This window comes from Dermacentor silvarum, chromosome 1 (assembly GCF_013339745.2).
Source record: "Dermacentor silvarum isolate Dsil-2018 chromosome 1, BIME_Dsil_1.4, whole genome shotgun sequence".
Taxonomy (NCBI): Eukaryota; Metazoa; Arthropoda; class Arachnida; order Ixodida; family Ixodidae; genus Dermacentor; species Dermacentor silvarum.
The window spans coordinates 257,340,921-257,355,409 of NC_051154.1; the positions used below are offsets into that span (position 1 = coordinate 257,340,921).

At 48.2% G+C, this 14,489-nt stretch overlaps 1 protein-coding gene across 1 annotated transcript; it reads right to left on the reverse strand.

Annotated features, from left to right (window-relative positions):
• Window positions 1–10,545: 10,545 nt before the first annotated feature.
• LOC125942652 (uncharacterized) lies at window positions 10,546–14,248 on the reverse strand. The gene is made up of 3 exons (XM_049660867.1): window positions 14,123–14,248; window positions 13,028–13,548; window positions 10,546–10,604 (listed from the first exon to the last, which is right to left on the reverse strand). The coding sequence occupies exons 1-3, from the start codon at window positions 14,173–14,175 to the stop codon at window positions 10,546–10,548; spliced, it is 633 nt and encodes a 210-aa protein (XP_049516824.1). The 5' UTR covers window positions 14,176–14,248.
• Between the last annotated feature and the right edge of the window lie 241 nt (window positions 14,249–14,489).

Sequence of the window (14,489 nt, forward strand, 5' to 3'; positions counted from 1 at the left end):
CTAAAAATTCCGTAAAACTTTATTTCGAACAGCCTGTATATTGGGGACAGAGCTCCGGAAAGTGTGCAATTTCATGACTTCCTGTTCGTGATCGCAAATTCATTTTCATTTCTGCGTAGAAACAGTCCTGTAATAAATAGATGTCCGTATAAAGTACCGAGTAAACGCCAAAACTTGGAGCCGGAAAAGACATGATGGGTGTATCGACGTTGGAGAGGTTAGGTTTAGTGAGTCCAAGCGGGCTCAGTTTTGAGCTGGCATTGACTAGCAAGGGAATGCCACATTCAGTCTATCAAATAAAATAAATTTTATTAAATCCACAAATTAATTTCGTTTATAAATTTCGGTAAGCCGAAGGCTCGGGAAAAAAACGGATCTATCCACTCGAGTAGCGTCAAGCTCCTGTTTACGGGGCAGACAGTGACAATGTAGAATTATTTACAAATGTTTTGTACACAACGTGTACGATAATACAACATTCAAACAGCAAAAGACAGTATTCCTTTATATAAATCGGAAAAAGCGAAATTACTCTGCTTGCCGAGTGCACGGGGCCTACGAAAGTATAACACTCGGGATCGGGCCCCAGATACAATCTTTGGAATGCCACACTTATTGATACACAGCCGCAGAGCTTTTCGTAGAGGTTGATATTGGGGTTGTGGGTGAACGGCAGCGTAAATATCCTACTCCGGCAACGCGGTCAGCTTGGGCATCGCCTATTTATATATACACCGAAATAACCAGGTAGGCCACTGCGACAAAACGCTGCTATGTGACTCGCGTGCTCTCATATACATAAGCATCTAATGTCCCTATAATCAACTGCTCCTCCGCACCCACTCGCTGCTGTAGCTCGGTTGCTACGGCGTTCTGCTACTGAGCAAACGAGTCGCACGTCTTTTTCCCGGCCGTGACGACGACGTTCAAATGGGACATGAACGCAAAGAGCGCGTATGTGCCAAGCTTTGGGTGAACCTTGGAGAGTAGCACGTGATCAAAATTAATTACCAACCTTCCGCTATGGCGTCTTTCATAGCCTCTGCGGTATTTTGGGACATTTTAAGCTCCACCAGTCAATAACTCAACATCCTCATACTTTTGAGAATGCCGTGCCGATCGTGTGTCGGTAACAACTGCCCAGACCCCCTGCAGTTTGTTGAAGAATACAAGCAAAGGCTGCGCGTGTTTCAGCTTCCGTAGAAAGTCCAATGTGTGCATTCCAAAGACTGCGATAATAACAAACAAAATGCACGCTCTAATGGTAGATGATGGTGATATATGACGGAGCAGTCATTGTAACGTAGACGTGGTACTGAATTTTGCATTGATTGGCGATATGTTCGAGATACCAGTGGATCAAAGACTGCCTAGAAGTTATTCTTTTGCTGCTAATTCCAGGTACTGCTGTGACAATCAGCCAAGAAGGAATTTTCCACGCTGTCTGCGATGACGCTGAAGGGCTCTGATACTCAAACGGATACATATCACGCATCTCAGGATCACAACTTGACGCACGCGGATGGTCAGGTTCTATAGAAACAAACAGGACAAGACATGAAGCCAGGGGTGTCAGCATTCTGCCAGAGTACGTAAACCATAGTCTTTAGACTGCACGGTTGTGCGGACTTTCATGCTCATCTGAGAAAAACTCTGTAGTGTATGTTTTATTTGGGGCGGATGACGTAATGTATCTGATAGGCCCATCCTACTTCAGTTATGAATTGCTTGGAACTAACTACTTGTATATTGGGATAAGTGTGAGCGGAGTATTATTAAGTTATAGGTAAAACAAGGATTATTCTTCCTGGTTTCTAAAAGCACTGTATCTTCTTCTTCTTTCAACACTGATTACCATTCCGTAAACTTTGCACCAGGAGGAGCAGATGAAGGGTAAGTAAGGAGGTCAAAGAGACACGCGTCCGGACCCTATACACAGGGGGTTAAAGCATGAAAAGAAAGAAAGAAAAAAAGAAAGAAAGAAAGAAAGAAAGAAAGAAAGAAAGAAAGAAAGGAGAGGGAGGGAGGGAGGGAGGTACTAGGCTACTAGCAATGGAAACGCGTTCGGCTGCCCATCACGCCTACAATCGGTCAGTGAGGCCAGTCGATTTCATAAACTGTAGCAATGCCCGCGTCACTTTCTAAACTTGCGACGCGTGCGGTCATGACCTAATGACTTTTGCCTCTGAAACTGGTCTGTGACCTATAGCCGGTTTAACACACTCCGAAGAACGTCGCGTTCGATGATATAACGATCTCAAAGACACGACACGCGTTCGATTGTCTCTTCGCAGTTGTACGAGTCAAAAATGGGTGTGTCTCACATTCCAGTGAGGAATGAGTACGCTTTCGTAGAAGCCATTCCTAACCAGAGGCGGCACAGTGAAGTTGCATCACGGCAGCAGAAGTACAATTGCATTTGTAGCTTCAACGAAGGCTCAAGTCTGTGGAGACGATAGTTCAAGACATTCAGGATGTTGCACGAGCACTGCGTCTTTTCGTCATCAAGCAAACCAAGAACCCTTGCAGCACCTTTTCGTGACGAGAGTATGGGAACTGTCTCTGATCCACGGTCTCCTTCTCGCACACGCTGATCACTTGGTCCAGCTTCATGCATATAGTTGTGACATGGTAGTGGCTTCGGTACGAAAAGTCGTCTTTGAGCCCAATCTTCAAGCAATGTGAGTTGGCCCAGGAGGGCATCATCCGTTAAGATAGTACAACGTCACTGGCTGGCTTGACAAGAACTCCCACATCGGCGCTACGAATACCCGCATCTACGTCGCGAATGACACCAACGACGACATTCTCACCCAGCGGGACATGGGAGGTCATTCCATCCAGGTCTGTGACGCTCTGCAGTGTGCTCAGTGCGGCCGCATGCACAAGGTCAGTCGCCAGGACGTTCTTATACGGGTGTTCACTCTCATGTCAGCGACGACCCTGTCTGTGCCAGGAGCCGGTAGTCTGTACGTGTAGTCGGTACTCGTATACCATGTCCGAGATTTACATCCTATAAAGGTGCACTATAGTTGCCTGGCTAAAACGGCTATCAATACAGATAGACGTATAGTGTAAACGGTTGGGGACTACACCTGAACTAGAACCACGACAAAAACAAAACCACCTTTATGTTTATGACAGTGCAGCAGAAAACAAAAGAGAAGAATGTGCAACCAAGCTGTCAGGCATTATAAAATAAATTCTGGTTTACTGATTGTTATTAAGTAAAAAAAATTAATGAAAAAATTAAAAAGCAAAAGTCGGAACATTTCGCCGTCCCGATTGTGTCATGTCGGGACTCGGGACATTTACTCTAAAGTCTGGATTGTCCCGCTGAAATCCGGACGTTTGGGCGCCTTAATCACGACATAAAGTTTTTACATGTGTAATGTCGGCTCATAGGTATATCTAAAGCCCAAAGACCTCCTAATTAAGGCAAATGAGTTCTGCAGAATCCCGTAAGGTTTGAGGAAGTGTCATGAAACGGACAATTGTCATCCACGCGAATGTAGCAGGTAGCTACAAAGGGAACCCGTACGGGTTTCTTAGAAAGAAAGCTTCGTCGTTGAGGAATAATTCTTCCTGGCCCGAGATTCGAACCTGGGACCAACGCATATCTAGGGATGTTGCTTCGTGCTACCTTTCCTTTTCCTGACCTCTTAATTAAATAGCGCATGATATTCAATGGCTTCTCTGATTTGCACATATTTATTATATTTGCGCCACCCCATTCTTAGGCCACTCCAAGGGTACATGTCATGCTCTGAGGCCACTGTCACATCGGAGGAAATGACACTCTTCGGCCATTTTAGCAAGCGAAATAGGAATACAAGTGGAAGCAGTGATGCGCCCATTTCTCTCCCGCATGAGATACGCAATTGCGCTCGCGCGCAAGGAAAATTATTTCCCCAACATATCGTCATAGGCAAGCATAAAACATTATGGCTAAGTCGTCGCCGCGACTCTGACAAGAGAGCCTATAATGGTGTCATTATAGTGGTTTCTTTTTCCCCTCGATACAAGCAGGGTAATTTCGTTTTGGATCTCAGCAGAGTTACCAAGTTCAGAGTGAACTGCGAAGTGCCACGGTTTCATGGTCGGCACACAGAAATATCGGGCCAATTATTGTAGTTCTGTAGAGGAGCACTACAAAAAAAAAATTATAGGGGTTTACGTGCCAAAACCACGATCTGATTATGAGACACGCCGTAGTGGGGGACTCCGGAAATTTGGACCGCCTGGGGTTCTTTAAAGTGCACCTAAATCTAAGTACACGGGTGTTTTCGCATTTCGCCCCCATCGAAATGCGGCCGCCGTGGCCGGGATTCAATCCCGCGACCTCGTGCTCAGCAGCCCAACACCATAGCCACTGGACAACCACGGTGGGCGGGAGCACTACAGGTGAGCCTCATACATTTCCTATATCGACGATCGGTGAACCTTTCTCGAGCACCGCTTTACAAACCGCAGCACAGCGGATAACAACAATATACAGAGCCTTCAATTTGTCCTACCAAGGCACGTCGTCAAGAGTAAACTTAAGTCTGTGCAGCCTGCCTTTGAATGTTTCGTCGAAAATATGAGATTTGCAGATGTTGCTATGTGAACAGGGGAGTAGGATATCTGGTAGGCAAAATGGCAGGCCATGCAAGGAGAAAAACTCCCACGCTATAAGCGACGGACGAGTCTAGTTGAATGTGACAGAAACCTGCTCCCAAAAGTTCGCACACTCCTGAAATTATTGACAGCGGTCGACATTCAAGAAGGTAAAATCACATTTTCGGAACATGACGGCTGAGAAGCGGCTTAATCGAGTGGATCTCATATCCATTCACCGGGTGCCGGCCAGCGTCGACGAGGTTATCTCCGTGTTTATGGAGAAGCCCAAGCGCATGAAAATCGCGGTGTGTGGCAAATATTTGGATCCGGGACAAAACGACATGTTTTAGCAGAAATACATTATGCAGAAACTCCACTGGAGTTGTCAAAGTATGCGTAAGCATCGTACCACTTTCTCAACTCCACGCATACGTATGGCTGTTTACCGCGAATGACGAAGTATAGTAGACGGTTCATTAAATGCACGCTTTATTAACCTTGTAATATGGAGCATTTATTGAGCAACAGAAAGCTGTATCGGGAGTTTTTCATGTTGCTCTACAATTTTCTCATTGACACTTTTCGTCTAATTATAATATTTGTGAAGTTGATAATTAATTAAGACTAATTATTAATTAGGTGGAATGCAAAAAAATAATCTGAGTATCTTCAAGGGACGGCAAACAACATTACCTTGGTTCTGTCCAGCTACGTGGCATTTGCATATCTTTAAATCTCGGTGCATGATGGGACACCCTGCGTACGAGTATATATAAAATCATCCTAAACGCCATTTACGTCATATTATGACTATATTGAATTTAGCGTTCCACTATGAGGCCTACAGGCTTGGGCCCCCTCCGAAAAAGAAATCCTGGCCATGTCCCTGACTGTTAAACCAGGGATATAGAAGCGTTAAATTTATATAGATATGTGTCATACTTCTCTCCGCCAAGCGGCTCCTGCCAAGGTTCCTCCCTCGACAAGCATCAAATATCGTCCTCGTCCTCGGGAGAGAGACAGCTATCGGTTACAGGCGAAAAGGCCGTGCGTCGTGTCGTCCGCTACTGCTGCAGCCTCGCCAACTAAAAAAAAAAAAAAAAAAAACACTGGACACAGTCAGAGAACCCCAACACATACATAGTTATGAACACTAGTCCAGGAAGCCACAGAGGCTCGCACATGAACACGCATGGAACCCGCCGCGTTCGCTTAGCGGCTATGGTGTTTCGTTGTTACGCACAAGGTCGCGGGATCAAATCCCGGCCTCGGCGGCCGCATTTCAGTGGGTGTGAACTGCAAAAACGCCCGTGCATTGGGGGCACGTTAAAGATCCCCTGGTGGTCAAAATGAATCCGGAGCAGAGTTACCCACTACGGCGTGCCGCATAATCAAATTGTTATATTGGTACGTAAAAATGCAGAATTCAATTCAATTCCACACGCACGCACTTGCATAAACATGTACAGTTGCATAAATTTAAAAAAAAGATTATACAGATCCAACGCACATATTTGAATTTATGCGAAGCGATGATTTATTGAAGCGGTCAATTAAATGCTGTACAACTAACAGCAATGCGTAGAATTGTGTTTACATTCATCCTATGCAACGTGTAAACTCATGCAATTTGTGTTTTATTGCGATAGCAATTATATGGACACTTCAAGTAGATTTCTGCCGTCCGCTTCGCCGTCGCCGTGAGGTTCCGTATAAATTTGAAGGGTGATAAATCGTCGCCGCGCGCTGTATGCGCGAGTAAAAGCGCGCGGGGGACGCGCTATCTCGGAGAGCGAACGAACGGCGGAAAGCAAACGCGACTTCCGTCGCGCGAAAGACCGTATGGGGTAGGGGAGGGAGGAGGCGGGGCGACGCTGTGCTGCGGCGCCAAATGCGTATCTTGCAACAGGGCGCAAGGGGAACTGGCGACGCAATCTCCCGCGCGAACGGAGGAAAGCGGGAAGGCAGCGCGGGAGGGAGGGGCGGGCAGCTTCTACTCTGCCAACTAACTGCGCTTGTACTTTGCCCTGCAGCGGCCGTCACCCGCACCGTCTCTTAAAAGCAATCTCCACACGGCTCTGACCTTTGTATGCGCTGTGCATTCACCGCTCAGTTTCCGTTGAAGTGATAGGACCGCACGAACCTTCGCTCGCTGCTGGCGGCTGCGCTTGCTGCCAGCGTTTTGACAGTGGTTGTCTGCGGTCATCGAGTAGTGATCTATTCATGTTTGCTTGTGCGCGCTGACACCACGCTTGTTAATTCAGTTAGTAAGTGAATGTGTCCAAGTTTATGCAGCCGATAAAACTACTATCCCTACTCCGAATAGCTCTCTACTAATTTGCTGTCGCAATTAATGCTTCGCCTTTCGGGCGAAATTGCGACATTTTTTATGCAATACACCGCTCACAAGTAGTAGTAGTAGTAGTAGAAAACTTTATTTGGTGTTTTGTAATAAAGTCCCAGAGGGTGGAGCACTCAGTCCAGGGCCCCATTTGCTGCTGCTATCCGGCTGGCCCGGTCGATCAGGCATCGCTGGACACCGCTCACAAGCTATGCCGAAACGCAAACACCAAATCAGGTGGACGCACAGCGTAAGACGTCTACGCATCAGTGATGTCACGATGACGGAGGCGTCAACTACGTTGCCATTCCTCTTTCGCTAGTCGACGCAACGAAAGTGCGCGTAACCTAACATTGGAGCAGTGGAATTCATCCGACTTCAAAGTGCACGCCTTGATCCTGAACCCTAATTTACAGCTCCGTAGACGTGACTGCACCCTTCTAGCCCGTCAGTGGCTTGGAGTAGCTTTCTTCAAATACGTACTCCTTCTGATCAGAATGGCCAATAGCCCATTTTGTGACTTAATTCTGCGCGTGCAGCGAAACGATCGTGCACTTTCTTTGCGAGTGCACTCGGAAAGAGCAGCCCTCTCAGCCACGCTAGACCAACTAAACAAGCACCCATTCACGGAAATTAAAATTCTTGGAAACTGGCCTACACGAACATCAGCGCGAGCCGATATGAAGGGCACTGCAGCGTTATTTAAAAGGCACTGGACTGTGTGACAAGTTAGTGGTTGTGCATTGTGTGCACTAATACATAGAATGTATTAGTGGGAATGCTGACACTGTGTATGACTATGTAACGCAGACTGTGTGACGACGCCCACAGAAAATGTTCTGTAGTGTGTGTGTGTGTGTGTGTGTGTGTGTGTGTGTGTGTGTGTGTGTGTGTGTGTGTGTGTGTGTGTGTGTGTGTGTGTGTGTGTGTGTGTGTGTGTGTGTGTGTGTGTGTGTGTGTGTGTGTGTGTGTGTGTGTGTGTCCTCTGGTTAACTTCTCTTTCCTTTGCATTTCTCTCTCTCTCTCTCTTGTCGACGATGACAGGTGTATGCACAAAGCAGTACGATTGATATCTAGGTACACTAAAGGATTACGTACCTCTCGCGTAACAGCGAACGGCTAAATCAAATAACATCAAGTAAACTATTCCATTAAGATGCTATTCCACTGACATGGCGGTCTGCTTTAGAGGTACATATGAGCCGACATTAAGTATTCAGGTTATATATATATATATATATATATATATATATATATATATTATATATATATAATATAACCCGACTATATCCACGAGATACGGACCGACCGAGCAGCAGTGAGCAGACAGCAGTGGCCGCGCCAAACCCGGGTGGGCAGGCAAAGAACAAGTTTCGCGTCAACATTGCCTTGGAGCTGCGTTTTTCTTTTCTTTTTAATGAGACGCCAATAGGTAAGCTTAGCTTGCCATTATCTTTGTGCCTGCTGACTCCCTTTCTACAGTGAGGAGTAGCTTACCGCACCCCAATATCGCACCGGGAAAGTGGAAATCCCGAACTACACGGCACTTTCCTCATCACACCTACAATGATGGCTTCGCATCTTTCAACGTGCCTGTGATTTCTCTTAACCACTCTAATAACAAGAGAGATAGAGAGACAATCGCTGGAAAGATACTCCGCAACGTTCTCGCAGAGACGTTCTGACATTTTATTTCTATTTCGTCGAACACGGGCCTATATACTCGCATACAAGTCTTGATCCCATTGCATCGTGATCGGCCACGTTGCGTATACTATAGCGTCGCGCGAGAACCCATACAGTATACTCTCTCCGCCTCTTGGTACAGCACGAATCCTTCACACGAACGCGCAGAGAAGAGGGAAAAGCATATGCCGTCACAGTAACGCGCCGTCAACGGTCACTGATGTCAGCGCACGGCGCGAGCACGCTTCGTGCCAAACTCCGCGCCGGCGCGGAGATGCCGCCTGTATTCAATATGCGCGCGGTGCCGCACGCTTCGCCGCGTTGACTAGTTGCTGCCCGACGCGTACACCGCTTCGCATTCTGCACCGCAGCGCAGGCAGGAAGAGAGTGGTGCGCTTCCGGCACGGCGCAGCTCATCGCACTCGCCCTGCTGGCGGCGAAAACGGCCAACCGGAGAGGCAAAAAGAAAAGCCGGCCGCGCGCGGATTTCTCACGCGCGTTCGACCCGGCTGCTGACGAAGGGAGCTCCGCGCTCCAAAGGTTGCCAGGAAGTCAGGCGCGGCCATTCGCGCGGCCAAAAGCAATAAAACCGAGAAGCAGCGGCAGGCTTCGATTACCGCCGGCCTTCAGCGGGGCCGCAACAGGTGGCCGAGCGCGCCGCGCCGTCTATTTATTTATTCCCCAACGGTCGCGTCTTTGCGCGCCGCTTGTGTTTTCGCGCGAGCCGTGCGTGTAAGCACTAAATGCAGCGTGCAGTGGTGCCGGAGGCAGCGGAGAGGGAGAGAGAAAAAAAAATTAGGAGGTGTGAAGCGTACCGCACCGATCTATTCGCCACCTGATCACGGCGGTTGTGCGCTATCACGTCTATTTTTACTCCTTTCCCTGCAAAAAACACGCCTCGCTATGGCGAACAAGTGCAGCCTGGTGTCAATAGACAGTTTTAGCAGAGCGCCGCTTACGCTCCGCTCCGCTCAGATTTCACGCTCTGAGATAGTGCAGGGAACTGCGTAGATTTCGCATTTGATAAGCGCGTCTTGCCGAGACGCAAGCGACGCGCTATCAACTCGGCTTGCAAAACGACGAAGAGGCCGAGTAGACACGCTCCGCTCAGTCGGCTTTGCAGCGGAGCGAGGGATGCGGTCTTCGTTCCGCTGCTGGTATGAGCGTTGTGCGCAAGCGCAATAGCATTCCCGCTAAGCGGTTGTGTGGCATTCGCTAGCATATGCCGGTCCGAGCGGAGCGGACAGCAAGCGCTCAGCTAAAACACTCTAATGCGCACTGAGCGTTCTACGTACATTTCCGACGCTTCAAATAATGTGCGTTTTCGTTTTACGATGAAGCTCATCACTATGAATCCGACCTACCCGTCGCGATAGCCCAGTGGCCTTCCGCTGCCGAGCACGAGGTGACGGGTTCGATTCTCCATCGTGGCGGCGACATCTCAGTGGGGGCGGAACGCAAGAACGCCGGTGTACCGAGCTTCTGGCGCACCTTAATGAAGCCCATGGGGTCAATAATATGATCCAGCGCTCTGCACTATATACGGCGTCAGTCTTATCCGGTGTGACGCTTTCGATGTTAAACCTCGTGAATCAATCAATCAAGCTTTCGTATAAAACTTCCCATTGGGGAAAGAGAATTAACACGCCTTCGGAGAGTTGCGCATGAGCCTAAAGAGCACGTGCTGCCGCTTTCTTCCGGGCTTTTAAGCTGATGATTACGTGGGTTCCCAACAATCCAGAGGGCATTGTGGTGATGTCCAGCGAGTTCTGCTGGGGAAGGTCTATAGGCCGCGGATCTAGAGCGTTGCTTAGATAAAGACTCGGGGTCGTGGCGCCCAGACGTTCAGTCGAACATTTTATATAAGCTCTTATTGCCTTCGGATATAATCGCGGGATGTCGTGCATACCGTTTCCTCACATTTGTGCCTTAAGCACCTGAATGTTGGAGGTCATCCATGCTTCCATCATCAGCCCTGTGATATGAACGTGCACGTGACGTGCAATTGCAGTAAGCATGCAATGGAGTCGTCCTCATCACAAGTGGCGCCCTCGCGTTGCTGCGACAATACGATGCCACGTAAATCCACGTATAGCTGTGCAGTCACTCGTTCCTCGTCAGCTTTACTATTTCTATAGAGAAGTGTTATAGGCGCTGCCAGTCAATTTTGCTAAAGGGATACCAAAAGAAAATAATTAAGCGAAGTCTTTCAGAACGGACTGACAATATAACATAAGCGACATTTAACGAGAACACTGGCTTGAGGTGCCACGAAGAGAACTGGTGGCAATGACGCCTTAGAAAACCCGCCGCAATTACCTCCATGCGACTTCGTACAACACAGCTATATGCCTAGGCCGAAACTAGTTAATTTGCGCTTAGTAGTTAAATAACACGTTCACTTCTAAATTGGAAAGTGTACTCAACGCGAAAACTGTCATGGCGTTTTTCTGCGCAAAAGTGACCGAGTCCGCGAAGTCTACGACGTCGCGCAGTGGCGTCATTGGCCCCACTTAGTAACTTGAAAACAAGGTTATGACTTCTCCCTCATTTTTTTTTCCTTAATAAAACGGCACGCCCTTCTGCAGCATAAGCGCTTTCGGGATTTCCGAACGAGTAACCTTACCGTTCCTGTTTACCATACTTAATATTGTAGTAACAGCAGTAAAGCCACAAAGTGACTCGAGAGAGACAGAGATACAAACATTTATTTGTTGTGCTCCTCCGTATCATCGTCCTATATACGACCGGCGATCATGAAGATGACACTATCCCGCTTCAACCGCGGTGAGCACGTGTGTTTTCTTAAGACCACAACGCTCCTCCTCCGTGGGCTCGTTCTTCGCATGAGAACTGCATGTGCATTCGAAACACAAATCCTCACGCACGCTGTCTCGTTCGCTCATGAGGAAGGCGGATTGAGCGTTTGTTTGGAAGGGTAGAGCGCAATATCAAATTAAGCAGAAATTGTGCCGTCGAAATTCCTGTGTAAACTGAAACCGAGGAAGCAATACACGCGACTGCTGTCGGCGAAGCTCGTTTATACTGGCGCGCAGGAGATCACCGCAATCGGTGAGGAGGACGGCCGACTAAATGCAGAATATATAGGTGTGGCCGACATCAGGAGTTGTAAATGTTGCGGGACGTAAAAGCTTGCAGATATTAGAATAGTGTTTACATATTTCCGGCTAATCATAATGTTGATCAATTAATTAATTACGTGTTCATTTATGGTGCTCAGGAACCACTCTCCGGTGTAAATGCTGCGGTACGGGTACAGTAACAAAAATTAAGTAAAAAAAAGAGAGAGAACTACAAGAAAACGGAAGTAAAAAACAAAAGAAAAAGCAAGAACGAGGGAAATGATTAAAAAAAGAAATGATAGAACAATTCATCATATATTACGACAAAAAAAAACACACTAAATATAAAAGGCCCAATATGAAAAAAAAACACTTTACGTTCAAGAAAACTCAAGGTAAGTTAAAAAAATATCCGTCGGCCCTTCCACTCCGTGAAGATGGTTAACCAGCGAAGCTGAAACGTGCGGCCCCGGTGTTTATCAGTGCGTTAATCCCGAGGGTTCATTAAAGTATTTCTAAATTATGAGGTTACACACACGTTCAGCTGTGACGGAGAGAACGACGTCACTTACGGTATGCCCACAGTCCGCCGTTGTCGCTTCCGTTCGATGTCTCGAGATTGCTCGGCGGCATGGTTAGCAGCATTCGCCCGCCATTGCCGCTTGTGATTCTTGAAAATTGAATTGCTTCAAAATTAAATATGTCCGTTACGTAAGATAACGAATGGCTCATACCCCCGTCAACGCGGCCTCCCCATAATAACCCTACGCATAACCTACACCAGCCAATTCGGACCAAAAGTACCCGTCCCTCCAAACATTCGCGTTCAGTTAGTTATATCGCCCATACCTCGTAATATGCACCCAGAACACAATCAGGAGCGACGTGCAGACAGAGCTAAACATCTACAAAAGCGCTACGACCACGCCGCAGATGTAGCCTACGTGGACACCGCGGAATACCCCCACCAGAACGCCATGGCGGTCGCCGTAGTCGCGGGCTCGCAGTACCGCCTCGTCGCGGCCGCATCAACACTCACCACTCAAGCCGAAGAAGGAGAGGAAACGGCCATCGCCTTGGCCTATGCCTCTACCAATGCGCACTACACCATCAGCGATTCAAAAACGGCCATTCGCAACTACACAAGAGGACTCATAGCACCCCAAGTACAGAAAATACTCTCCTGCACTCCCGCCTCAAGGCAACGCCGCGTACAGATCATCTGGGCCCCTGGTCATTCGGGTCTGGCTGGAAACGAAGCCGCCCACGATGCCGCCCGAGCTCTCGCACACCAGGCGCATCATCCGTCTCCTGCGTCTTCCGATCTCGGTGGGACCATCACTTTCATCGCTCGATGAAGACTCACTTTGGACTTGTTGTTCACGATACTGCTCACGTGTCCTCAGTAGGTGACGCCGGTTACGTCGTAACCGTCTGCCGTCCTCCGTGGCTACCTCGTAAGATCTTGGTGCGACTCGTCCTAGCACTTGCGCCTTCCTGGCCCATGCCTTGTCTTGGACCCGTACGACTTCGCCTTTCTTGAGTGCTGGTAAGCATCTGCCACGAGCTTCGGGCTGTTTGTGTTTAGTCACGGAAACGCTTGAGTGGTGGCTGAAGTCTGGAAGTCTCGTGCGCAGGCGTCTGCCTTGGAGGAGCTCACCCGGTGAACGACCATCTTCGAGGGGTGACGAACGGTAGCTGAGTAGCCCAAGCCAGAAGTCCTGTTTTGTTTCCGCCGTCTTCTTCATGATTCGTTTTACAATTTGAACGCCTTTCTCAGCGAGACCGTTGGACTGAGTAAATCTGGGGCTAGACGTCACATGCTGGAAGTCGTACCTGGAGGCAAAATGTGCAAATTCATAGGATGAAAACTGAGGTCCATTATCGCTGCAAACTTCTACTGGGATGCCATATCTAGCAAAAATGGCACTCAGCTTTCGACTTCTGGGAAATTGGACAAAGCATCGAAGACACAAAGGTATGAATTTCCACCTTGCTGGAAGATGTCGACTCCGACTCTGTACCACGCGTATTGCGGTGCGGGCCTTAAAAATAGAGGCTCACTTTGCTGAGCGTAAGCGTACTTGCGGCAGGATGCACAGCGCTGTAGCATCTTCTCGATGTCCACGTTAAGCCCTGGCCAGAAAACCAAACGTCGAGCTTTTGCTTTGGACTTATTCATACCCAAGTGCCCTTCATGAATGCGGTCGAGTATTTCTGGCCTCAACGACTTAGGGATAACCACTTTGCATCCCTTAAATAAAATGCCCTCTACGAGTGACAACTCTGATGCGAATGGTTTCAATGTGCCTTCAAGATTTCCCTTGCCGCCTAAGTGGTTGATAACAGCTTGCAACTCGGTATCGGCTGCCGTTTCCTTTTTCAGGCGATCCATGGTCTTTTTGCTTACCAACTCGGACACAATTCTTGTTGCATGGACTTCCACGTCCTCGTTGAATCCATCGGTATCCCCTGCGGCAGTTGGTGACGCCCTTGACAGCATGTCCGCCAGGAGCAGCTGTTTGCCTGGCACGAAGTGAAGATCAAAGTCATAGGTGAACAAACGCTGAAAGAAACGCAGAAGTCGCGGAGGCATATCACCAATAGCTTTTGTAGCTATGGCAATTAACGGACGATGGTCAGTTTCAATAACAATCTTGCGTCCATATACAAACTGGTGAAACTTTTCGCAGCCGTAGGTAATTCCCATCGCTTCTTTCTCGATCTGAGAGTATCTTTGTTCTGCAGCGCTCACAGCGCGGGATGCATAGGCAACT